The 24,669-nt window shown below is 43.0% G+C and overlaps 1 protein-coding gene across 3 annotated transcripts in view; it reads right to left on the bottom strand.

The window, feature by feature from the left end:
- The window catches only part of LOC116975903 (lutropin-choriogonadotropic hormone receptor-like), a 155,882-nt gene that overhangs the window by 25,250 nt on the left and 105,963 nt on the right, over positions 1–24,669 (bottom strand). For all 3 annotated transcript variants that reach the window (XM_033025279.1, XM_033025280.1, XM_033025281.1), the window contains exons 3-4: positions 21,621–21,695; positions 4,533–4,607 (exon numbers count right to left, since the gene is read on the bottom strand). In XM_033025279.1, the coding sequence (XP_032881170.1) occupies positions 4,533–4,607; positions 21,621–21,695 (150 nt within the window). The remainder of the gene's footprint in view (positions 1–4,532; positions 4,608–21,620; positions 21,696–24,669) is intronic.

Here is a 24,669-nt window from a genome sequence, read left to right as displayed (position 1 = left end):
TACAGTAGCGGTACCACAGAGGGTGAACAGTTTGTCTTGAGGAGGTAGGACTCTACTTTAACAAACTACAACCAGCTTCCCACTGTGAATGAGTTCTTGATTTAAAAAGAACTGCTTGCATGCAAGTTTTCCAATTCTTACAAAATGCAACAGTGAAGTGGAAGTGGCTGATGTTGGTTCTAGAAGATGAAGGTATATGAAAGTTTTAGAAATGCAGTTGAGAAACAGGAAGAGTGTGGCTTTCTTGGCTCATTGATGATTGGCAAACACTCAGTCTGAAGAAGGGTTTCGGCCCGAAACGTTGCCTATCTCCTTCGCTATATAGATGCTGCTGCACCCGCTGAGTTTCTCCAGCATTTTTGTATACCTTCGATTTTCCAGCATCTGCAGTTCCTTCTTGTATACCTAACCTTTCCTTACTTGGTTAATGTGGCCTAGACGTGGTTATTCAGCTTAATGGGCCCATAATGGATCCAAGCAAAGCAACCTTCTGTGGAATTCTCTGCCTCAGAGGGCGGTGGAGGCCGGTTCGCTGGATAATTTCAAGAGAGAGCTAGATAGGGCTCTTAAAGATAGAGGGGATATGGGGAGAAGGCAGGAATTCAAGTGCTCATCTAGTTACTTCATAGGTTGATAAATTATAGGAGCAGAATTAGTCCATTCAGTCCATCAAGTCTACTCTGCCATTCAATCATGGCTGATCTATCTTTCCCTCTCAACCCCATTGTCCTGCCTTCTCCCCATAACCCCTTATACCCGTACTAATCAAGAATCAATCAATGTCCACCTTAAAAATATCCACTGACGGCCTCCATAGCCATCTGTGGCAATGAATTCCACAGATTTACCACCCTCTGATTAAATACATTTCTCCTCATCTCATTTGTAAAGGTACGTCCTTTTATTCTGAGGATAAGGCCGCTGGTCATAGACTCTCCCACTAATGGATACATCTTCTCCACATCCACTCCATCCAGGCCTTTCACTATTTGGTAAGTTTCAATGAAGTCTTCCCCTCATCCTTCTAAACTCCAGTGAGTACAGACCCAGTGCTGTCAAATGCTCATCATATGTTAACCCAATCATCCCTGGGATCATACTCATGAACCTCCGCTGGACCCTCTCTAATGCCTGCACATTCTTCCTCTGATCTGGGGCACTAAACTGCTCACAATATTCCAAACGTGATCTGACCAGTGCCTTATAAAGCCTCAGTATTACCTCACTGTTTTTATACTCAGGTCCTCTCGAAATAAATGCTTGCACTTCTTAAATATTGTTGGAGCCTGTTCCTCCTCCACCCACCTGGGCAGTATATACCAGATTCCTAGCATCATCTGGGTGAAAAGCATTCCTCTACATATCCTCCCCACACCTTTTACTCCTGACCATAAACCTATGCTCTTTAGATTTAGACTCTTCAGCCACAAAACAAATGTTCTATCATCAGCCCAATCTTGGTCCCCATAATTCTATACAACTTCATTCGGTCCCCACTCTGCCTCCTCCACTCCCAGGCTAAACAAACTCAGGCTCTCCACTTCCTACCATAATTGATAAAATCAATATCAGGCCTCACATTCTTCCTGTGGTCATAGAATCGTAGAGTTTAATAGCAAGGAAACAGGCCCTTTCGTCCATGATGATTAAGATTCTCCTTCTGAACTATTCATATTTGCCTGTGTATGGCCCATGTCCCTCTAAACCTTTCGTATACATGACCACTCAAAATATCCTTTAAATATTGTCAAGCCAGGGCAGTACATGCCTCAACTACTTCCTCTGCCAGTTTGTTCCATATACCCGTTACCCTCCAGGTGAATAATTTGCCCCTCAGGTTCTTATTAATTCTTTTCACTCTCACCTTAAACCTGTGCCTTCTGTATCTTGCTTTCTCTATCTTGGGTATAAGACTCAGCGCATTCACACTTTCAATTCTCCATATCATTTTGTACACTTCTTTACGATCACCCCACACTCTCCTGCTCTCTAAGGAATAAAGTGTAGCCTTCCCAACCTCTCCCTAGAGCTCAGGCTCTCAAGTCCTGGTAATACCCTTGTAAATCCTTGCGTTGATTTTCACTCAATTTGTACATGTGACAATATAAAGGCCTTTGAAACCTTTGAAACTCTTTCCAACTTAAGGCCATCTTTTCTGTAGCAGGGTAACCAAAACTGAACACAATGCTCCAAGTACGGTGCCATCAATTACTTGTAACATTATTCCAATGTCTGTATTCAATTCCCTGACTGATGAAGGACAAGTGCTAAAAGCCTTCTTCACTTCTCTATCTAACTGCGATGTCACTTTTAGAGAACAATGTCCTTGTACTCCGCAATTCCCCCAGCTCTACAAAACTCTCCAGGATCCTATTGTTCACTTTGGAGGTCCTGCCCTGGTTTGGACTTCCACACCTCGCCCACTCCATGTGCTATTCCTTGCCCCATTTCTCAAGATCCCTCTGTAATTCTTGATAACCATCTTCATTATTTATAAGTTGTTTAAGAAGGAACTGCAGATGCTGGAAAATCGAAGGTAGACAAAAATGCTGGAGAAACTCAGCCTGTGCAGCAGCATCTATGGAGCGAAGGAAATAGGCGACGTTTCGGACCGACTGATGTGACGGGGGGCGGGAAGAAGAAAGGAAGAGGAGGAGCCAGAGGGCTGAGGGAGAGCTGAGAAGGGGAGACAGTGAGGTCTATCTGAAATTAGAGAAGTCAATGTTCATACCACTGGGGTATAAACTGCCCTAGCAAAATGTGAGGTGCTGCTCCTCCAATTTCCAGTCATGGCCACTATGGCCATGAACACTATGGCCATGAAGGAGGCCCAGGACAGAAAGGTCGGATTCGGAATGGGAGGGGCTGAGCCACTGGGAGATCAGGGTTGTGGATCCTTCCGCTGCCGGACATGGGGGGCACGGTATGGTGGTAACGCCCCTTAAAATAAGGGATGGTATCCCACGCCAGGGGGCCACATGAGTGGCACGGGTGGGGGACAGATTTGTGAAATTTGAAAAATGTATAGACTGTATTGAACAATTTGTATAGCCTCCGAAAATGTCGGATGAATTTTTCACATGGCTCACGTATTGTATATATTTATTACTTGAATAACGTCTATTTTGAAATCTTAAAAAAAGTTATTGCAAACCGAATGGAGGTGTTGGGCGAAGCGATCACCAAGCCTACGCTTGGTCCCACCGATGTAGATCAGCTGACATCTAGAGCAGCTAATGCAATAGATGAGGTTGGAGGAGGTGCAGGTGAACCTCTGTCGCACCTGGAACGATTGCTTGGGTCCTTGAATGGAGTCGAGGGGGGAGGTAAAGCGACAAGTGTAGCGGTTGCAAGGTAAAGTGCCCGGGGAGGAAATGGTGCGGGAGGGAAGGGAAGAATTGACCAGGGAGTTACGGAGGGAGTGGTCTTTGCGGAAAGCGGACATGGGGGGAGATGGGAAGATGTGGTGAGTGGTGGGGGTCACGTTGGAAGTGGCGAAAAATGACGGAGGACTATTTGTTGTATGTGACAGCTAGTAGGGTGAAAGGACTAGGGGGACTCTGCCCTTGTTACGAGTGAGGGATGGGGAGAGAGAGCAGTGTTACGGGGTATGGAAGAGACCCTGGTGAGAGCCTCATCTATAGTATGGGAGGGGAACCCCCGTTCCATGAAGAATGAGGACATTTCCGATGCCCTGGTGTGAAACACCTTATCCTGGGAGCAGATGCGGCGTAAACGGAGAAATTGGGAGTAGAGGATGGAGTCCTTACAGGAAGCAGGGTGGGAGGAAGAGTAGTCTAGATAGCCGTGAGAGTCAGTGGGTTTATAGTGGATGTCGGTCAGAAGTCTATCACCTGCGATGGAGATAGTGAGGTCAAGAAATGGTAGGGAAGTGTCAGAAATGGTCCAGGTGTATTTGAGTGCCGGATGGAAGTTAGTGGTGAAGCGGATGAATTCAGTCAGTTGTGTGTGGGTGCAGGAGGTGGCACTCGTCGATGTAGAGGTCGGGGATGAGGCCCTGGTACGCCTCGACAAGGATTGTTCGACGTACCCGACAAAGAGGCAGGCATAGCTGGGGCCCATGCACGTGCCCCTAGCTATGCCTTGTATTTGGAGGAAATGGGAGGAATCAAACGAGAAGTTATTGATGGTAAGGACCAACTCTGCTATGCAGAGGAGAGTATCAGTGGTGGAACATGATATCAGTTACATCTACTGACTACTGGTTGGTTACAGAAAGAAAACTGCAAGGGATGTGTGCTGATAACTTTGGCACGACCCTTGCATCTACAGTCCCTTGTCCTATTTTCAGCCTTACATACATTCTCCCTGCCCCCCATTCATGTCAGGTCCATTACGTTTTGTTCACTACCTGATGTGGATATCTGCTTTATTTTCTTTCAATGTATAAATTTGAACCACAAGCTTTAGATACTGCTTTAGACATTTTATTATGACTACAGTGCCGATTTATCATACTGACATTAATATACATACTGTGCAGGTGTCAAAAATTATAAAAAATCTCTTACATGTATCTTAACTGTGGAAGATTTCTAAATGCTCCTTGATCAATATGCACAAGCAGTTTGGCTTTATCAATTATTCTGTAAAACAACAACAAGACTGAAAGATTAATTGTTAATCTATCTAATCACAGCAGACAATAATTACTAACATTGTATAAATTAAAACTAATATGTCCTAAATCCCGATGAAAACATTTTAATTGTTATAATATTATTTAAATATATTTAGAGGCTCCATAATTAACAAACCAATCTAAACAGCAGAGAATGGAAGACATTTATGGAGTCTATTATTTGGCTTCTTTTTACACTCTATAACACTGATGAATTTTTATCAATATACTGTAACAGCAGAGAAAAAATGTATTTTCAGTTATTAGATGTAAATATCCTTCATTAAAGGAAGAAGCACCAATTCACCTGTTCAATATTTGGCAGCAATTAATGTACACATTCATTTCTAATTGTGTAAAACAAATGTTGGACATGATTAAATACAGCTGTAGCTTTTGCTGAAATTGAATGTGCAAGCGTTAATGCATTTATTTTTCCTTAAATGGATAATGACTAAGTAGCTCTGCTGGGCTGCCAACAAATTAACATGGAGTACAAGTTATGATCCACTATAACATTCTAACATATAACCAGTATAGATATGATGTCAAATAATTCAACACAGGAATTAATATTGTGCAAAACAATATTTTGTTTTAATAATGTGCATTTCAATATTTATTTGATGGTAAATTGCTGACCTGATCCCCCAGATCTACAGCACAGTTATTGGTTACAGACAAAGTTATCAAGGATGCAATTACTTTAAAGCAGTCGGAAACACAAAGGAAAAAATAAATCCTCTGCCATTCAACAAATTAAAACATGCTTATTTTCTCTCTTTTCCAGTATTTTAACTTAAAACAATGACTTTGTTTCAGTCCTCAGCTGACCTGTCTGCAACTTGCAGCAATGTCAAGGGCCTGTCCCACTTTCGTGACTTTTCAGCAAACTGTCTGCGACCTTCACGATCGGGGGCACTCGCCTGAAAAACCGCGAGCTGGATCGACCGTCAGCGCTGAACACACACACACACATACAAACATATCGCAAATGTGGGGGCCAGGGAAAGCTGGGGAGCGCTGTCTGAAATTCACACGGTGCAAAGCCAAGGTGATACCCACGATGAACAGGAAGATTAAAGACGGCTGGCACAGTGTACGGTGAGTCCTTTAAAAGAGCGGGGGGGGGGGGGGAGAGGGGTGAGAAGGGGTGAGAAGGGGAGAGGAGGGGGGGGGGAGAAGGGGAGAGGAGGGGGGGAGAAGAGGGGAGAAGGGGGGAGGTGGAGAGAAGAGGTGGGAGGGGGGGAGAAGGAGTGGAGACTCTTTTAAGAAGCCAGACAACTTTGAATAAGCCAGAGATACACGGCTGTGAAGTTTAGCGGGCATTTAACATTACCGGTCGGTTTTCCTTGGTTCTGAAAACTCGTGCTTACGCTTTTTCCCCCCCAATGAGCCAATTAAAATTCCCAGTCAGCAAAGGAGATTACCCACGGCTACCTCGACTACCAACAACGACATGGCGACCCCACTACCACTGCACTACGAGTTAAAAACTATCGATTTTCTCCATGCCGACCAATGTTTGCTCGCAGAAAACCAAACTGAGGCTGCGAGTAGTAACCACTGTGCGGGAGCTCACCTTGACCATGAAGGAGACTTACCAGAGTCTACCTACGACCATGTGTCGACCATGCTGTGAGCTTGTAGCGAGTGCAGACTCTCCTAAACCCACCAATAAGGTCGCCATAGTGAGACAGACCCTTCAGTTTCATTGTTTGGAATTCCTTCATCTGTAGCATTTTGCTCCATCATAACGAGAGAGTTGGCATAGAAATCACAGAACATGGTTGCAAGTGGCAGACCGTTTTAATATTATTTACAATGTAATGGTGCCTCAATGACATCATTTCATGGCCAAAGTGCACAAAGCTGAAAAAAACGTCAAGCAGCTTATGAAAAAAATAAACTCTGCTGTTCATGCCATTATAACATAAACATAAGCACAGCAGCTAGTAACTAGTAACGATCAGAGTGAAATAGAGCCACCAGTCTCACCATTTTGTTCTGCCTCTGACACCACTGGCCAGTGATCTATTGACAGATGTCTTGATAATAATGTTTTTAATTGTCGGATTGGGAATATGAAATAGCTGCCCAATTCTAAACTTTCTACATTCTAATAGTAACAAAGTTTGTAAAGCTCTCAGAATGATTTGAGTCCATGATCAATTCTTTCCTCTGAGGCAATTTCCACCCTTTCTGGAAATTCCTGGCCAATGCTCAGAGTATGAGACACCAACCCAGTGACGTCATGTACAGAATCTGCTTTGATTTAAAAAATGTGCTTCCAATGATCAAGGCTTGACAGAGCGACACAGTGGCGCAGCAGTAGAGTTGCTGCCTCACAGTATCAGAGGCCCAGGTTCAATCCTGACTACAGGTCTTATCTGTACGAAGTTGGTATGTTCTCCCTGTGACCATGTGGGTTTTCTCCAGGTGCTCCGGTTTCCTCCCAAATTTTAAAGACGTGCAGGATTGTAGGATTTGCCTGTAAATTGTCCCTAGTGCGTAGGATAGAACTAGTGTATGGATGATTGTTGGTCATCACGGACTTGGTGGGCCACAGGGCCTGTTTCCATACTTTATCTCTACAAACTAAAAACAAATTAAAAAACGGAGCGAATATTGGAAAACTATCTCAGGAATTTTTAGATGGCATGGTGTGCTCAAGAGACCAATGCTGTGTGAAATTTAGATAAATCTTGTGGTCATTTTGCATCACAATGATCTTGTAATGAAGTTCCTTGAAGTGTAGTGGTGTATTCTTTCAATTCAATGCTGCAATTCGAGAGCGTGCCCTGCCGGATTACAGATTTGCATGGTGAAGCATGAAAGATGTAAGGTTTTATTGAGGCTTTGAATCCCTCCTTAGTAAATGGGATTGTTACTTAGTTGCCTTTCTTAATGACTTTCATTTTCTTCCATACATGTTATCAAGTCTTGTCCACACTGTGCCCAACATTGACCCAGGCCACCACCCCCCCGCCAAACATACTGCTCCAATGGCCTGTGCACTAGTGTAACGCATAGAAATAACCTTTTAAAGGCAATACTATTCTGGAATGACTTCTGCACCTGCATTAATGGGTGCCCAGTATTCTTATAGTCCATTATGTTTTTAATTTCCTGCTTATGGATTGCTCTCAATTTATTTTTGCTAATGACAACTTCTTCCACATTGGGGCAGTAATTAGTGTTGCTGGCTGTCTTACCGTTCCAGCGACGTGGGCTTGATCATGACTCCAGATGCTGGCTGTCTGGTAGGTCATTTGGTTACTGTCAATTGTCCCATGTGTGAATGATGGCAAAAAGAACCAGGGGTGTTCATGGGCATGTGTGAGGGAGAATAAGTTACAGCAGTAGAGGGTAATAGGGTGAGGAGAAATGAGATGTATGGGATTGCTCCTCAGGGATCCAGTATGAACACTGTGAGCAGAATGGCTCCTGTGTCATTATAGGTCACGGAGTCATAGAATCATACAACGTGGAAACGGTCCTTTCAGCCTAACTTGCCCACGCCAACCAACATGCCACATCTACCCTAGTCTCACCAGCCTGCATTTGGCCTATATCCCTCCAAACCTATCCTATCCATCTATCTGTCTAAATATTTCTTAATATTGGATAAGATCTTACTATTGAGAAGATATGGACCCTTATAAAATGATGGCATGCAAACCACTGTAAATACAAAGTTATTGACCAAAACTGCTCACTTAGCTTTGATGCTTTTATTTGCTTGTTTTTTTTACCTCTGACTTGTCACAACTGATGTTTCTATATGCCTTTCTACATAACAGAAATTCCCAGGAGCAGCAGGAGTTTAGTGGACCAATTTGTCTCCTGCAACCATGGACTCAATGAGGAGATATTAAATAAATAAGAGGAAAAAAATAACATAGTACAGGATCTTCCATTTACACATTCCTGAAAAATGAAAATATTGCTCTAAATTGCTCTCACATTTCAAGCCAGTTAGAATAAAAACTTGATAAAAGTCAAATATCCATTTCCTTGCAGCCTGGAGCTCACATTCTTATCTCCCAATCCTTAAATCAAGATTAATTGATAATTAGTAAGTTGTCAAAGGTTACGCGGAGAAGGCAGGAGAATTGGGTTGCGAGGGAAAATTAGATCAGCAATGATCAATGGGCTGAATGGTTGAATTCTGTTCCATGCCCTACGGTAAGAACCTGGTCACATTTATTCCCTGTTCAACCTCAAAAAAGAACCATATCCTTCATGGAGTTGGATAAAACTAAAATTGAGGAGGAAGGATAGGGCAAGGGGAAGGGACAGTGATTCAAAGTATCCCACAGTACACTGGACTGTCCCAACTCTTTAAAAGGCATCTTTGAAATTGCAATTAAAAGTAGTGAGAGACCCACCCAGGCACAGCTTGGATCCTGGTGTCCAGCATTCAGTACACTCTGGCTTGTCACATTGTGGAAGGGATCTGATACTGGAATGGCCTTGAAGTTGGAGCCTGGAGACTGGGCAAGTAGTTCAAACCTAGCTAGAATCTTCATCCACAACCTTCATAATGTTGGCCCATCATTGTATATTGAAGATATCACTAGTTGCTCTGATCAAGAATCCACACCTGTCCTGGAATTCCAGCCCCTGGCCCTCTGTTGGGTTTTTGGGAAAACTGACAACCCAATATCAATGTGATATGCAACGGCAACTATAGTCTCAGATGAAAAAGTCCCGTACAGTGTAAGGTTGTTTGTAATCCCAGCTGCTGATATGGCTGATTTCCCCCACACTCGCCCTTCAGCAAGTTTTTTAAAAGCACAGCCAATGCAGAGGCCAGTGAGCCTTGAATAAACAAACCAGCCCTGCCAAGATTCAAAAATAGACTTGCTTAAGTGAGTAAAATATATGTAAACAATTTGGAATGCAATGTTTCAGATATCAATGTATACTGGTTATGTCACTATACAATGTCACTGGTTCCAGCACCAACATTGTTTCATGTTATTTGCAACTTAAGTGATATTTCAAGATCATTTGCAAAATATAGGAGATTCAAAACAATTAGCTGGCAATTGATTTGGTGATAAATTAACCTGCATAAATAAACTAACCTGCATAAATAAATGTTTTCAACAATATAAAGACAAATGATGCACCTTTTACACATTTAATTCAACCTTTATAAATAATATCTATACATTCCAATGCATTGAGATCTATGATGGCTGGTCCCTGTGTGCCATGTTCTTACACTTGGACAAGTCATGTATTGTGTCCTTGTTCAGTATCAGCAAACGGACAGGAGATTTCTGGTTGGATTACATGCAGTGACAGTGGAAGGAAAGGTAAAGGAGCCCATAAAGGTACTCAGAATATGACATAAAGGAACAGCTTCAGGCACTAGTTAGTGCAAAGGCTGACAATTTAATGAAAGTATAGTTGGAAAAGCAGAGAAGCAAGTTTGTAAAATGAAGCTGCCTGAGAGCGACATAAAGGGCGCAGTGTCAGAAAGCTTCAAAGAACTGCTGATAGGGACAGGTAGTAATCCAATGGCAGTACTCCACCTCGAAGCAGACTGTATTTTGGGAAATAATAATGTGTAATTTAGAAAAAGAGCAGAAAAGTGCGATTCAGGAAGCTACGCTAAAAATAACCCAAGTATGATAGCATTTTTGAAGCTTCAAAAAGAAAATCTGTGGCTATACCTTCATGACTCTAAAAGTAAACGCAGCAATGTAACAGTCATCTATGCAGTTTGTTAATTAATGTTGACTATTGTTTTTGGTTACGTGTGAGTAATGCTATTGTATGCAGTGTTAAAGTTGGTAAAGAAATGAACTATTTAACTAGATTGCAATCATCATCTGTTCCCACTGGTATTAAGGGATTAATTTTTAGTTATGGAGAAATCAAGTTATTATTAAAGTTCACTCCAGCTGAGCTCTGCATTACATTTAAAAAGGATGAGTTTAGAAGGATGAGGGGAGCTCATTGAAACTTACTGAACAGTGAAAGGCCTGGATAATGGATGTGGAGAGGATTTTCCATTAGTAGGAGAATCTAGGACCAAGGCCATAGAATAAGAATAAAAGGACGTACCTTTAGAAATGAGAGGACAAATTTATTTTGTCAGATGTGGTGAATCTGTGGAAGTTATTGCCACAGAAAGCTGTGGAGGCCAAGTCATTAGGTATTTATTAAGATGGAGATTGATAGATTCTTGATTAGTATGGGTGTCAGGGTTTATAGGGAGAAGGCAGGAGAATAGAGTTGAAAGGGAAAGATAGATCAGCCATGATCGAACGGTGGAGTCGACGATGGGCCGAATGGCCTAATTCTGATCCTATTCATTATGAATTCATGATCAATCATGAAACCAGAAAGGAGTAAGGTGGGGTGAGTTTTGTGAAGGGCAGAGGAGCAGTGCAGGCTTGGACATTGAGGAGCTGGCAGTGAGTTGCTTTCTTGAATTGCTCCAGTCATTCTGTGCCTTCGATTCCCATCTCGATTACCATCAAAGCTAAAATATCTTCAAATGTGCAACTATCATTCAGGCTGACCCATCACTTTCACAGGGCAAGATGAGAGGGGAAATAAATGGGGAACTGGAAATAAAAAAAAACCTAATATCACCCAGTGGCACTAAAGCTTACATTGAACAGCAATTCCATATTACTCAATCATCACAAGGGTACATTTAGAATGTGCATCAAGCTGCCACTGTGACATATGTTGCTCATCTCTCCCTTTCATTGTCTCTCATAAGGAACAATCATGTCCCAGGGTCATAGGGGACCCTTTATTTCATCATGCAATATCTCTCACTTGGGCTCAACTGGGATAACATGGGGGCAAGGGAGATTGTGCAGCATCACAGATTAAATGCATAAACCATAGGAGAACAGGAAAAGGTGAAGGAGGCAGAAAATGTCTTCTATCCACACAGCGAGTTTATCCCTTCTGTCAGCTAAAAAAACAAGCAAGTACATGTGCTTAAAAAGGCAAAAAGATACTCTATGAAATACATGCAGTTTATCTTCACATGCTGAAAAGGCCACTGCCCTATTCTGCGTAATGTTCTAAAATGCTACAAACACTCTATGTGTGAATGTAAGACACTGTTACAAAATTAATGCTAGAGTTCAGACTGTTCTATGGATTTATATCTTAACTGCATTACGAAATACAGCATAAACGTCGTGTTACTTTTAGTCCATTTTCCTACCCTATAATTATGATTAAATTTAAAAAAGAAACATTATACAATGTTTTTAAAACCATGAGAACAAAAATAAAGCCGACATGCAAAATAATTGCAAAGAAAAGAAAAGTTATTTTCCCTGGAGACTCAAGTGATTGCAGACACGAGAAGCTTCAGCAAAAAGCAGACTGTTGGAGACACTCACATGGGTCAGGGAGCATCTGTGGCGGAAAATGAACAGATAACGTTTATGGGGCTTTTTCACGGGGCGACTTGACGCAAGAGTTAACCAGAGTTTAACATCGTGGGAACATCGTGCGATAACAGTACGGCATTCGTGGACCACTGTGGACCACCGTGGCGCTAACGGCAGGTAATCGTGTAACTTGGTGACTCGGGAGAAAATTCAAGCAAGCTTGAATTTCTCCAAGAGTGACTTGTACACTTGTGGTTGAGCATTGCAACTTTATATGAACGTAGTGGCCAGTGCGATATCCGTGCGATATCCGTAATAACTCTTGCGGTTACCGTGGGAACTCCTGCGAACGGTAAACCCGGAAGCTGGACAGAGGGGACAGAAGGTGAGTAAAAAAGGTGTTCTCAATATCCTTTATAAATGTCTGTATGTTAATATGTGTGTCTTTTCCTCTTGGGCATTACTTTGTTTCTGTTGGTGGCTCCACATTTTATGATAGCCAGAAGTGTGATAAAGCTTTTACCTCAGCAGTTTGATTGTCAGTGCTTGTTTACCTCATTGTTAAATAAATATATTTTTTACTATCAGCTTGATGTCTGCAATTCTTCATTAACACATCACTACAAGATGAATGTCTCTAATGTTATAATCCCTCTCATGCTGAAACACAAAATAGTTGAAGGGAGGTGATATAATCACATTTTCATTAAGTTTCATTTTTGAGTGTTCAGGTCCATCAATTGTTGAGCTATTTAAACGTTTGAAAGTTTCACCTCTCGGTAGAAAATAAAATAAGCCAATCAGCACGGTAAATGTGAGACAAAGTCTTTATTCCTATTTGACAATATAAAAAGACGACTTCTTGCACATATTGAGAGAAGGTGCATCACACCAAACATTAGTCTATAAAAGGGCCTCGCAAACACGAAAATCAACAAATGAGGCACGCTAGATTATTTTAAACACATTATATTCATTAACCTCCGCAACAAGCCTAAACTCAGGCATTAAAAGGGACAATGCAATGTGCTTGATGGCAGGTTTTGCGGACGAACATCTTATAGGAAGCACTTTTCAGAGGACAACACTAGAAAGTCAGCTTATTTGCTATGCATTTCTGCTAACATGCAGTAGTGTTCCTGTGGTCAGCTACCCATCAATATAGCTGTCCTGCCACGGCACACTCCCCAATTGTGAATTGTAGTAAGCGCAGAGATGGCCTCTTTGCTCTTTCACACCCAGTGAGACTTCCTCTTAACTCTCTTTTTAATTAATCTCTCCCTTCTGCCTTCACGCAAGCGTCCTCGATGCACATAGTGGGCTGCTGCATACAGCGCGTCAATGAAAAAACCCACCATCCTGTACTCGAAACTACTTAGTATAGGCATGTCTCCAAATGAGCCAATTCAACCAAGGGAGGATATTTATAATGTGCGAAAAAAAAGTGACATCATTTGTGCCACGTGTAGTTCACAATGTTCATTCAAGATTTAACGGGTAAGCTCGGGAGACGGACAAGTCACTCGCACAAATAACGGAAATGCCGAGTACCGTGGGAACTCTTCATCTACACCCCGTTATATCGTGTGATATCGTGCTAGACCACGACCACTTCACTCTGGTTACATCTTGCGTCAAGTCGCCCCGTGAAAAAGCCCCATAATAATGTAAAAGGGATATATATTAGCTTTAAGGAGTTAGAAATACCATACACCGTGTACATAAAAAATAAATGCACACAATATCTTTGTAAATAAGTATATTTCCTTGCCTAGGATCAGAACCATATGTAAAACCATGGTTCCATATCGACAACAATGAAAATAACTATCTACAATTCATCAGGTGTCCTTGAATGAGAGAAGCAACAATATAGACTCCTTGGCCTGTGTTTGTTTCATTGTGCTGCTTTTCTCAGCATAACTCAGTCAACATTTTCTAACTGGCAAAAATGTGGAAATGTTTACAGATTTTTTAAGCAGAAATTACATTTATCACGCCTTGAGTGTCTGTGACCATTTGCACTATAAAATAATAATCACACAACAAGCAAGTCCTGGGAGGAAATAACCTGCAAGAATGACAATAACTTGATTTAATGCAGCACCTGTAATATATCAAAACATCCCAAGGCTTTTCATAGCAGCATAATCAAACAGATCTTCACAGTGAGCCATGCATGGAGATAATACAGAAGGAGATAAACACTTGTTCAAAGAAGGATTCCAAGGATTACCTCAAAGAAATAGAAAAAAATACTCAAGGTACAGAGAAGATTATGGAGGGAATTTGATGTTTATTAAACATACAGTTAAAAGTACACCCATCACTAGTGGAGCAATTACAATCAGAAAGGGACAAGTACTCATTAATAAAAATAGAATACTCTGGAAATACTTAGCAGATCAGGCTGAACGTGTGGGATGGGAGTCAGAATTATCGTTTCAGGTTGAAGGCACCTCATCTGGGAAGATGAGGAAAGAAGCTGCAGTGGGGGAGGAGGATGACCATGAGGATGACCTGTAAATAAGATAATGTGGTCGATGGGAGAATGGGAACAGAGTAAGTACATGGACAAAAGAATGGAAAAGCTGTGAAACACAGAGCAGGAGGATATGACCAGCAGGTCAGACAGGGCATGTCGTCTACTTCCAGAAAAAAAAGATAAAAGGAAAGCAAAAAGAAACAAGCTGAGCCAATATTCCAGATGGATGACAGCTCCAGACTGAGAAATCAAGTTAACTGAAGTTGTAGAATTCAATAATAAATATTGCAGGCTGCATCATATCCAGATAGAAGCTAAGGTGCTCTTCCTCAAACTTGCATTGGGTTTCATTGTCACAGTGCGGAGACCAGAGATTGGTAGGTCATATTCCATCTACCATCACTCCGCCCAACTTTTTGGTTGATCTAGGTCTACTTGTAGATAGACATAAAATGCTGAACTCAGCGGAACGGGCAGCATCTCTGGAGAAAAGGAATAGGTGATGTTTCAGGATGTGACCCTCTTCAGACTGAGAGTCAGGGAAGAGGTCTGCTTATATCCTTTCACATCTTCTTCGCTGTCTACGACTTCATTTTACTACTCAACCACTACTTACAATTTTCTGCAAGATTATTAAGCAGTTTATTTTATGGTGAGAGGAGAAAGATTTAGTCAGGATCAGAGGGGCAACATGTTCCGTCAAACAGTGGTGAGTGTATGGAACAAGCTGCCTGAGGAGGTAGTTAAGGCAGGTACAATAACAACATTTACAAGCCACTTGGACAGGTACATGGATAGAAAAGGTTTAGAAATGGGCCAAATGTTGGCAAATAGACTACATTAGATGAGGCATCTTGGTCGGCCTGGACGAGTTCATGAGTTTCCGTTGCTCTATGGTTCTATGACAAAGCCAACAACATTCTAACTCAGGTCATTTATAAATATATGACTAGCAACAGTGGTCCAACTAACAATCCTAATACACTTCCTATCGGCAAAATACCCCTCAATAGTCACCTGATGCTGCATCCCATGTACCTTCTGGACGAGCCTACCATGTGAGTCTTCATCAAAAGTCTAACACAAACTCAATGTGAAGCATTTCTACTGCAAATTATTCTGCAAATTGGCAGCAGAAGTAATAAAATTGTTCAGTTCTGTATGTGTACAGGAAACGGTGCTAATGCGGTCATCAATGTAGCCGGGAAAGAGTTTAGGCAGTCGGTCGAAACAAAACCAGTTTCACATATGCTTCAAAAGACAGGCATAGATATCTAGGGCCACTGTAAGTGGCCACAGCTACTCCTTTCGCCTGGAGGAAGTGAGGAGTTGATGGAGAGGTGGTTAAATGTTAAAACAAATCCAACCAGGCTATTGAGTGTGGACTTAAAATGGTCGGGCCTCTACTCAAGGAAGAAGTGGATGGCCCTGAACTCAGAAATGGAGGATTGTAGAGCTGTAGGACAAATATAATGCACAGGAGCGACAGGTGAACATGACTTGGTACAGGTTAGCAGACAGGCAGCCATGTTTTGCTGCTTCCATTATTGTTTTGGGATTCTCCTTAATCCTGCTTGCATTCATTCGATTAACGGAATTGGGAGATTGCATTTGGGGATACATGCTTTAAAGCTTTTGTATCTTCTGCCCATTAGGAGATGGGAGAAGAGAGAATGACTGGGCTGTGAGTGGTCCTTGATTGTGTTGCCTGTTTTCTTGAAGCAGCATGAGTTGGAGCTGGAGTCGGGGTGGGGTAGGTTTTAGCGATGCACTTGTCTATGTCCACAACTTTCTGCAATTTCTTGCAGTATTAGGCAGAGCTATTGCCAAACCAAGCAATCCCGATATGATGCTTTCTGTAGTGTATCTGTAGAAGTTGGTAAGGACTGTTGGAAGCACACTAACATTTCTAGGTCTTCTGAGGAAGTTGAGGCGTTGATGTGGTTTCTTGGCGATAGCTTCAATGTTGGTCCCGGCCAGATTGTTGGTGGTAGCTCATGACTATGTCCATTACAGTATCATTGATGCTGATTGGGACATGGACTCCACTTCACTTTCTGAAGTCAATAACTAGCTCTTCATTGCCTACATTGAGGGAGAGGTTGTTGTCTTAAAACCATGTTGCTAAGCTCTCTACCTCCTTCCTGTATTCTGTCTTGTCATAGTTCGTGATCCAGAATTTGGCTGCAAAGTCAAGAGTGTATAGGGAGTGTAGCAAGTGACACATCCTTGTGGAGCACTGATGTTGAGAATTATCGTGGAGGATGTCACCTATCCTCACTGATTGTGGTCTGTGGGTCAGGAAGCTGAGGATTCTGTTGCAGAGAGGGGTGCTGACTCCATGGTCCAGGAGTTTGGAGAGGAGTTTGGTTGCGGTCATGGTGTTGAACGCAGAGCTATTGTCAACAAATAAGAGTCTGGTGGAGGTGTCCTGGCTATCTAGATGTTCCAGCTATGAATGCGGAGCCAGGGAGATAGGTGTAAAGCCAGCCCTCGAGCTGTTGCAATGGTAATCAACCTGCAGTGGGTCAAGGCTCTCTGTGAACTTAGGGTCAATGTGTGTCATGACCAGCCTATTGAAGCAGTTCATAATAGTTTAATATTTCAATAGTTACTTTATTGTTACATGTACCTTGATACAGTGAAATGCTTTGTTTAGCACACAATCCAGTAAAATGATATTATGTATGAGCACAATCAGACAAAAGTTAAAGAGTGCAATGATTATAGTCTAAAATTAGTACAGCAGTACACAAAGACTCACCACATTTCAGGCGCCATCTTATAGTTTTCGAGTAATAAGTTCTTGAAAATATTGATTATTATTCGTGAAATCTATCAATAACCTTCGTGAAAGTCATTGATAGATTTCTTGTATTTGCTCGGAATTATAAAGGTTCAAAGCTTCAAAGGTGCTTTTATGGTCATGTGTGCAAACGCGCAGTGAAATTATTTTCTTACATAGAGTTCAGTAAAGTGTAGCCAAACCAAAGAACATTCCTGGTTAGCAAAGTGTACAGAAATAGTCTACTGAGTTCGCATGCAAGAGGCGCCAGGTAAAAGCATTTTATCGTTCCATACAGCTCCATCCAAGACAGTAAGAAATTACAGAGAGTTGTGGGCATAGCCCACACCATCATGCCAACTGGCCTCCCTTCCATTTACTTCATCTGCACTTCACACTGCTCGGCAAGGTCACCAGCATCAGCAAAAACCAGTTTCAAACCATTCACTCCCTCTTTTCCCCTCTTCCATCGGGCATGAGGTACAGACATTTGAAAACACATACCTCCAGATTCAGGGACAATTTTTTCCCAGCTGTTATTGAACAGTCCTCTCACTAGATAGAGTGTGGTGCTGACCTCTCATGTAGCTCATTGGACACCTTTGAACTGTCTTTAAGCCTATCTTTGAACTACCTTCAGATTTTATCTTGCACTAAATGTTATAACTTTTAATCCTGTATCTGTACACTATGGGCAGCTGGATTGTAATCATGTATGGTTTTTCGCTGACTGGATCATAGCACACACCAAAAAGGTTTTCACTGCACCTTGACTGATACATGACATAGAAACATAGAAAATAGGTGCAGGAGGAGGCCATTCGTCCCTTCGAGCCAGCACCGCCATTCATTGTGATCATGGCTGATCGTCCCCAATCAATAACCCGTGCCTGCCTTCTCCCCATATCCCTTGACTCCACTAGCCCCTAGATCTCTATCTAACTCTCTCTTAAATCCATCCAGTGACTTGGCCTCCACTGCCCTCTGTGTCAGGGAATTCCATAAATTCACAACTCTCTGGGTGAAAAAGTTTTTTTCTCACCTCAGTCTTAAATTACCTCCCCTTTATTCTAAGACTGTGGCCCCTGGTTCTGGACTCGTCCAACATTGGGAACATTTTTCCTGCATCAAGCTTGTCCAGTCGTTTTATAATTTTATATGTTTTATATGACAATAATAAGTTAAACTAAAGTAAACTAAATTGTACTCTCTGGACTTTAGAAGGATGAGGGGAATCTCATTGAAACCCACCGGATAATGAAAGACCTAGAGTGGACATGGAAAGGATGTTTCCAGTAATGAGAGAGTCAAGAACAAGGGACCAAGACCACAGATTAAAAGGATGAAACTAGAATGGAGGTGAGAAGGAATTTCTTTAGTGGTGAATCTGTGAAATTCATGACCACATTCAGCTGTGGAGACCAAGCCATTGGATATTTTTACGGCAGAGATTGATAGGTTCTTGATTAGGAAGTGCATAAAAGGTTACAAGGCAGGAGAATGGGGTTGAAGGAAAAATGGATTAGCCGTGATTAAATGGAGGATAAGACTCAATGGGCTGAATGGCCCAATTCTTCTCCTGTGTCTTATGGTCCTATCGGAACAGAGCCCAGGGCAAGGGCATCATCTGGAGGCTTGTCTGCCACTTGAAGACATGATCTTCAGAACTGAACGTCCAAGGTCATTGGCAGTGGTCACAAAGTGTAAGTGGACCATGTAGCAAGCATGAAGGTCAGGACTCTACCTTTACCGGCAGCAATAATGTCCAGCATTACTTCAGCTACCACCTAGGTGAGTGACAAAATACTTAGAGAATCCAAAGCATGATCGCCCTGGATGTATGCAATGTGAAATAAAAGCTTCACTTGGTCATGTACAATTTCTTTACTCATGAGCGAACCAGGTAGTTGAGACACTATCATGTCTGTCCAAATATTAATTAGTTCCAGATTACATTTGATATCGTGTTTGATTTTTCTGCACAGTCTCACGGAGTCTATCTTTGAAATTCTCTGCCCCCGTGAGATATGGAGGCTAGATCATTAGAAGTATAAAGTGGAGGGTGATATATTTTTGAAAGATTGGGAGAATGAGGATGATGGGATTCTGACACAAAGGAGTCGAGGCCTCTGGTAGATTAGCCATGATCATATTGCATTGAGGAGCAGGCTTGAGGCGCTGACTGACCTACTATTACCGCTATTTTCTTCTGATCTCCTGCTCTTGTGAATCTCACTAGGGAAGAAGAGGTGTTGCACATGTCATTCAATTCTATGGGATTTCTCCTTAGACTGCAGGAACTTGTAACCTCTAGTACCAATTTTTTAACGGTTTGAAAGTTAATGGTTTTAATAGTTTAATGTTACCATGAGAATGATAGGGGGAAGTTGCAACACATTTTTTTTTTTTTTTTTTTTGAATCCTTTATTTGTCATTCAGACCTTTCGGTCTGAACGAAATGTTGTTGCCTGCAGCCATACATGTAATAATAACAACACACAATAAACACAAATTAACAGCCACCACAGTGAGTTCACCAAGCACCTCCTCACTGTGATGGAGGCAAAAGTCTTAGAGTTACTGTCTCTTCCCTCCTCTTCTCCCTCTGCGCTGAGGCGATACCCCACCGGGCGATGGTAAGTCAGTCCCGCGGTTCAAGCTCCGCGGCCCGGGGGTGGTCGAAGCTGCCGCCCTCCAGTCCAGCGGACGCAGCTGTTGCCACGGGAGCTCCGGAAAACAGGCACCAGCCTGTGACCTGCGAGCTCCCGACGATGTCGTCCACTGGCCCGAGGCCAAGCCCCGGATTCAGGTCGCTGCCGCCAGAACGCTGCCTCAGCCACCGGAGCACCGTCTCCGCCCCGCACCGGGCCGCCCACACGGCAGCGTCTCAGCCCCGCACCGGGCTGCCCCCACGAGAGCACCTTCCAGCCGGGAGCCAGTCCGCCCACACGGGAGCACCTTCCAGCTGGGAGCCGGTCCGCCCTCACCGGAGCACCTTCCAGCCGGGACCCAGGCCGCCCTCACGGGAGCGCCTTCCAGGCGGTAGCCGCGCCACCCGCACGGGAGTGTCTCAGCCCCGCGCCGTCCGCCCTCGCCGGAGCGCCGAGTCGTGCCGCTGCCCGAACGTCGCTGCAGCTCGAAGACGGCCAGCCTCGCTGGCTCTACCTCCGGATCCTCGAGGTTGGTCGCAGGTTGGAGGCCGCCAGCTCCGCCATTAGGCCTCAGCTCAGGCGGAGGAATAGAAGGGGGATACGACAAAAAAGTCGCATTCCCCCGAAGGGAGAGACAGAAAGCCCTGTTTCAGCCCCCCCCCCCCACACACATAACACCACCTAATAACCAAAAATTTAACTGAACTAGACAAAAAAAACAACACAAAAAAGTAAAAACAGACAGACTGCAGGCGAGCTGCAGCCGTTTCACAGCGCCGCCACTTCGGGAGAAAACGATGGACAGTGGCACAATAAGTCAAATGTTGTGCTGCAGATAACTTCTGCTCATTGAAAATTACATAGATAAAAGATAGGTTAAAAGACACAAAAGGACAAAGTAAATATTTATAGGCAATAAGAACATTTTGAGATACGATTTGTATATTAACAAGAAGCATTTTTTAAATTGCACTGAGGGATGAAATATAGAAAGATATTTTTAAAACTTAACTAATTATAACTGAAGTTGTCACAGTGGAGACTTAATCTTTGAGAATTTTGTAATGTCTTTATATATCCATGCTGTTGCCAAGCACTCTGTTCACAGCTGAATCAGTCACTTTATGCTTATAGCTGCTGATCTGACATCAAAACAGCTTCAACACTGTAGCTAATTGCTTGTAATGGGCGTTCTTTGCAAAGCAGAAAAGAACTTGGTTACAAAAAGCAAGACATTATTAACGAATTAGGTAAGAAATAAAAACAGCAGCATCTCCAACATGGTCCAGGTCCAGAACTACTGCTACTTCTGGTTTTATGATCTAAAGCTACAGAGAAATTAAATTAAATTTAACTTTGGAAATTTCCCAATGTATTTCTCAATGACTGCTTAGATAAATGCACTGCCTATGGATACTTAGCTATGGATAATGAAACATCAGGATCAGTGTCCAGTCCTTACTGAACAAAATAAATTCTGTCCAATGTTCATATAAGTACCACATGAGGCACCAAGCAAAATAATTTCTAGCCCACATTGTTCTCACTGTAAACTCACTGCAAATAAACAGTAATGTAAACAAAGCTTAATACTTGGTAACTAACAAAAAAGGTTATTGCCACACAAATACAACACATTTTTAAATCTCAACCAAAAGCTACCTTTTCATTTACTTACATTTCATTAAGTTTTGGTAGATTGGCAAAAGTGTTTTCTTCAATATTCTCCAAAGCATCATTCTGTAACACCCAGCTGTTATTGCAAGAATATGAGATGATTTAAAAATTATAATATATCAAATTGAACAACTTATATTTCCATAGATGTCAATATTTAATTACTTTCCAAAATGTCAGATATTCTAAATATTTATTAAAATGTATTAAGAATACAGGATGTCCCTCCACTGATATTTTTCTGCTAAGTTGATCATGCAGACAGTGAGTTAGGAGATGTTTCTTGAAGAAAACTAATTCAACAGGTTAATTTTATAAAATAGGAATAGGAAATATATTCTGCCATCCACTGAAACTTCCAGATAAAACCATTTTGCTCCTCTACAAAATAATCTCAAACAATGATAAGATAGAGAACAGGAACAAGGGGACGGCCACGGTGGCTCAGCGGTAGAGTTGCTGCCTTACACCACTTGCAGCGCCGGAGACCCATGTTCGCTGTCTGTACGGAGTTTGTACGATCTCCCTGTGACCACCTCAGTTTTCTCCGAGATCTTCGGTTTCCTCTCACACTCCAAAGACATACAGGTATGTAGGCTAATTGGCTTGGTGTGTGTGTAAATGTTCCCTAGTGTGTGTAGGATAGTGTTAATGTGTGGGGATCGCTGGTCGGTGCGGACTCGATGGGCCGAAGGGCCTGTTTCCGCACTGTATCTCTAAACTTCACCTTTTTTTAAATTTTAAGTCCTGTCCAAAATGTTAGTGGAGGTCTTTTATGTGGGGGTGGGGAAGGGGGAAACTTTAATTCTTAGTCCCCTACCTGGTCGGAGAGGCAGCATTCCTCCGAGCTGCTTCTTCGCCCCGTCCTCGCGGCCTACCATCGAGAATGGAGCGGCGTTTCCTGTCGGGGGCGGCCGGGACTACAGCTTCGGCGGCGGCACAGCGCAAGGACACCATCACGGAGCGGAGTCACGGAGCGGGCGATGCCTTGCCGGGTCGCCGTGCGGTAAGCTCCGGTGCGCTGTGGCCGCCGACTCCCAACATCGCGGAGCTGTGGCTACGGGCGTCCGGCCGCGGGAGGCGCTGGATTTGGAGCGCCGCGGAGCCTGGGATCGAGTTCGCCGGGGTCGGAGCTCCAACCGGCGCGGCCTGAGGGCTACGAGTGCCTCGGTCTCCGGTCTCCGGGGAGGAGGCAGCCGCTCCAGACTTTCCCAGCCGCTTGAGGAATTGTTTCACCCGACGCTGGAGTTCCATCTTCACGGCAAGAGGGCCCTGAAAATCATCGGACTGGCTGCAAGGCCACAAATGGGCCCCAACCTCGGGTGTTTCAGAGGAAGAGGACTTAACTTTCTGGTGCCTTTCCCCACAGTGGAAATGTTTGATTCTGCTGTGGGGGGACGTTTGTGTTGAACTCTATAATGTGTTGTGTCCATTTTCTTTATTTTTTTAACCTTTTTCTATGGTTTGTATGGAAACTTATTATTTAATTTATGTAAAGCACTTTGGTGTCATAGAAACATAGAAACATAGAAATTAGGTGCAGGAGTAGGCCATTCGGCCCTTCGAGCCTGCACCGCCATTCAATATGATCATGGCTGATCATCCAACTCAGTATCCCATACCTGCCTTCTCTCCATACCCTCTGATCCCTTTAGCCACAAGGGCCACATCTAACTCCCTTTTAAATATAGCCAATGAACTGGCCTCAACTACCCGCTGTGGCAGAGAGTTCCAGAGATTCACCACTCTCTGTGTGAAAAAAGCTTTTCTCATCTCGGTTTTAAAGGATTTCCCCCTTATCCTTAAGCTGTGACCCCTTGTCCTGGACCTCCCCAACATTGGGAACAATCTTCCTGCATCTAGCCTGTCCAATCCCTTAAGAATTTTGTAAGTTTCTATAAGATCCCCTCTCAATCTCCTAAATTCTAGAGAGTACAAACCAAGTCTATCCAGTCTTTCTTCATAAGACAGTCCTGACATCCCAGGAATCAGTCTGGTGAACCTTCTCTGCACTCCCTCTATGGCAATAATGTCCTTCCTCAGATTTGGAGACCAAAACTGTACGCAATACTCCAGGTGTGGTCTCACCAAGACCCTGTACAACTGCAGTAGAACCTCCCTGCTCCTATACTCAATACCTTTTGCTATGAAAGCTAACATACCATTCGCTTTCTTCACTGCCTGCTGCACCTGCATGCCTACTTTCAATGACTGGTGTACCATGACACCCAGGTCTCGCTGCATCTCCCCTTTTCCTAATCGGCCACCATTTAGATAAAAGTCTGCTTTCCTGTTTTTGCCACCAAAATGGATAACCTCACACTTATCCACATTATACTGCATCTGCCAAACATTTGCCCACTCACCCAGCCTATCCAAGTCACCTTGCAGTCACCTAGCATCCTCCTCACAGCTAACACTGCTCCCCAGCTTAGTGTCATCCGCAAACTTGGAGATATTGCCTTCAATTCCCTCATCCAGATCATTAATATATATTGTAAATAGCTGGGCTCCCAGCACTGAGCCTTGCGGTACCCCACTAGTCACTGCCCGCCATTGTGAAAAGGACCCGTTTACTCCTACTCTTTGCTTCCTGTTTGCCAACCAGTTCTCTATCCACATCAATACTGAACCCCCAATGCCATGTGCTTTAAGTTTGTATACTAATCTATGTGGGACCTTGTCGAAAGCCTTCTGGAAGTCCAGATACACCACATCCATTGGTTCTCCCCTATCCACGCTACTAGTTACATCCTCGAAAAATTCTATAAGATTCGTCAGACATGATTTACCTTTCGTAAATCCATGCTGACCTTGTCCAATGATTTCACCACTTTCCAAATGTGCTGCTGTCCCATCTTTAATAACTGACTCTAGCAGTCTCCCCACTACCGATGTTAGACTAACTGGTCTGTAATTCCCCGTTTTCTCTCTCCCTCCCTTCTTAAAAAGTGGGGTTACGTTTGCGAGTTGACTTAAAACGTGCTATATAAATAAAACTTACTTGCTTACTTACTTACTAAAAATAAATAAATAAAGGAAGGAGATAG

The sequence above is a fragment of the Amblyraja radiata genome, chromosome 8 (assembly GCF_010909765.2).
Source record: "Amblyraja radiata isolate CabotCenter1 chromosome 8, sAmbRad1.1.pri, whole genome shotgun sequence".
Lineage (NCBI taxonomy): Eukaryota > Metazoa > Chordata > Chondrichthyes > Rajiformes > Rajidae > Amblyraja > Amblyraja radiata.
Note: the sequence above shows the minus strand (reverse complement) of the source record. Positions and strands in the feature narration are given on the sequence as shown.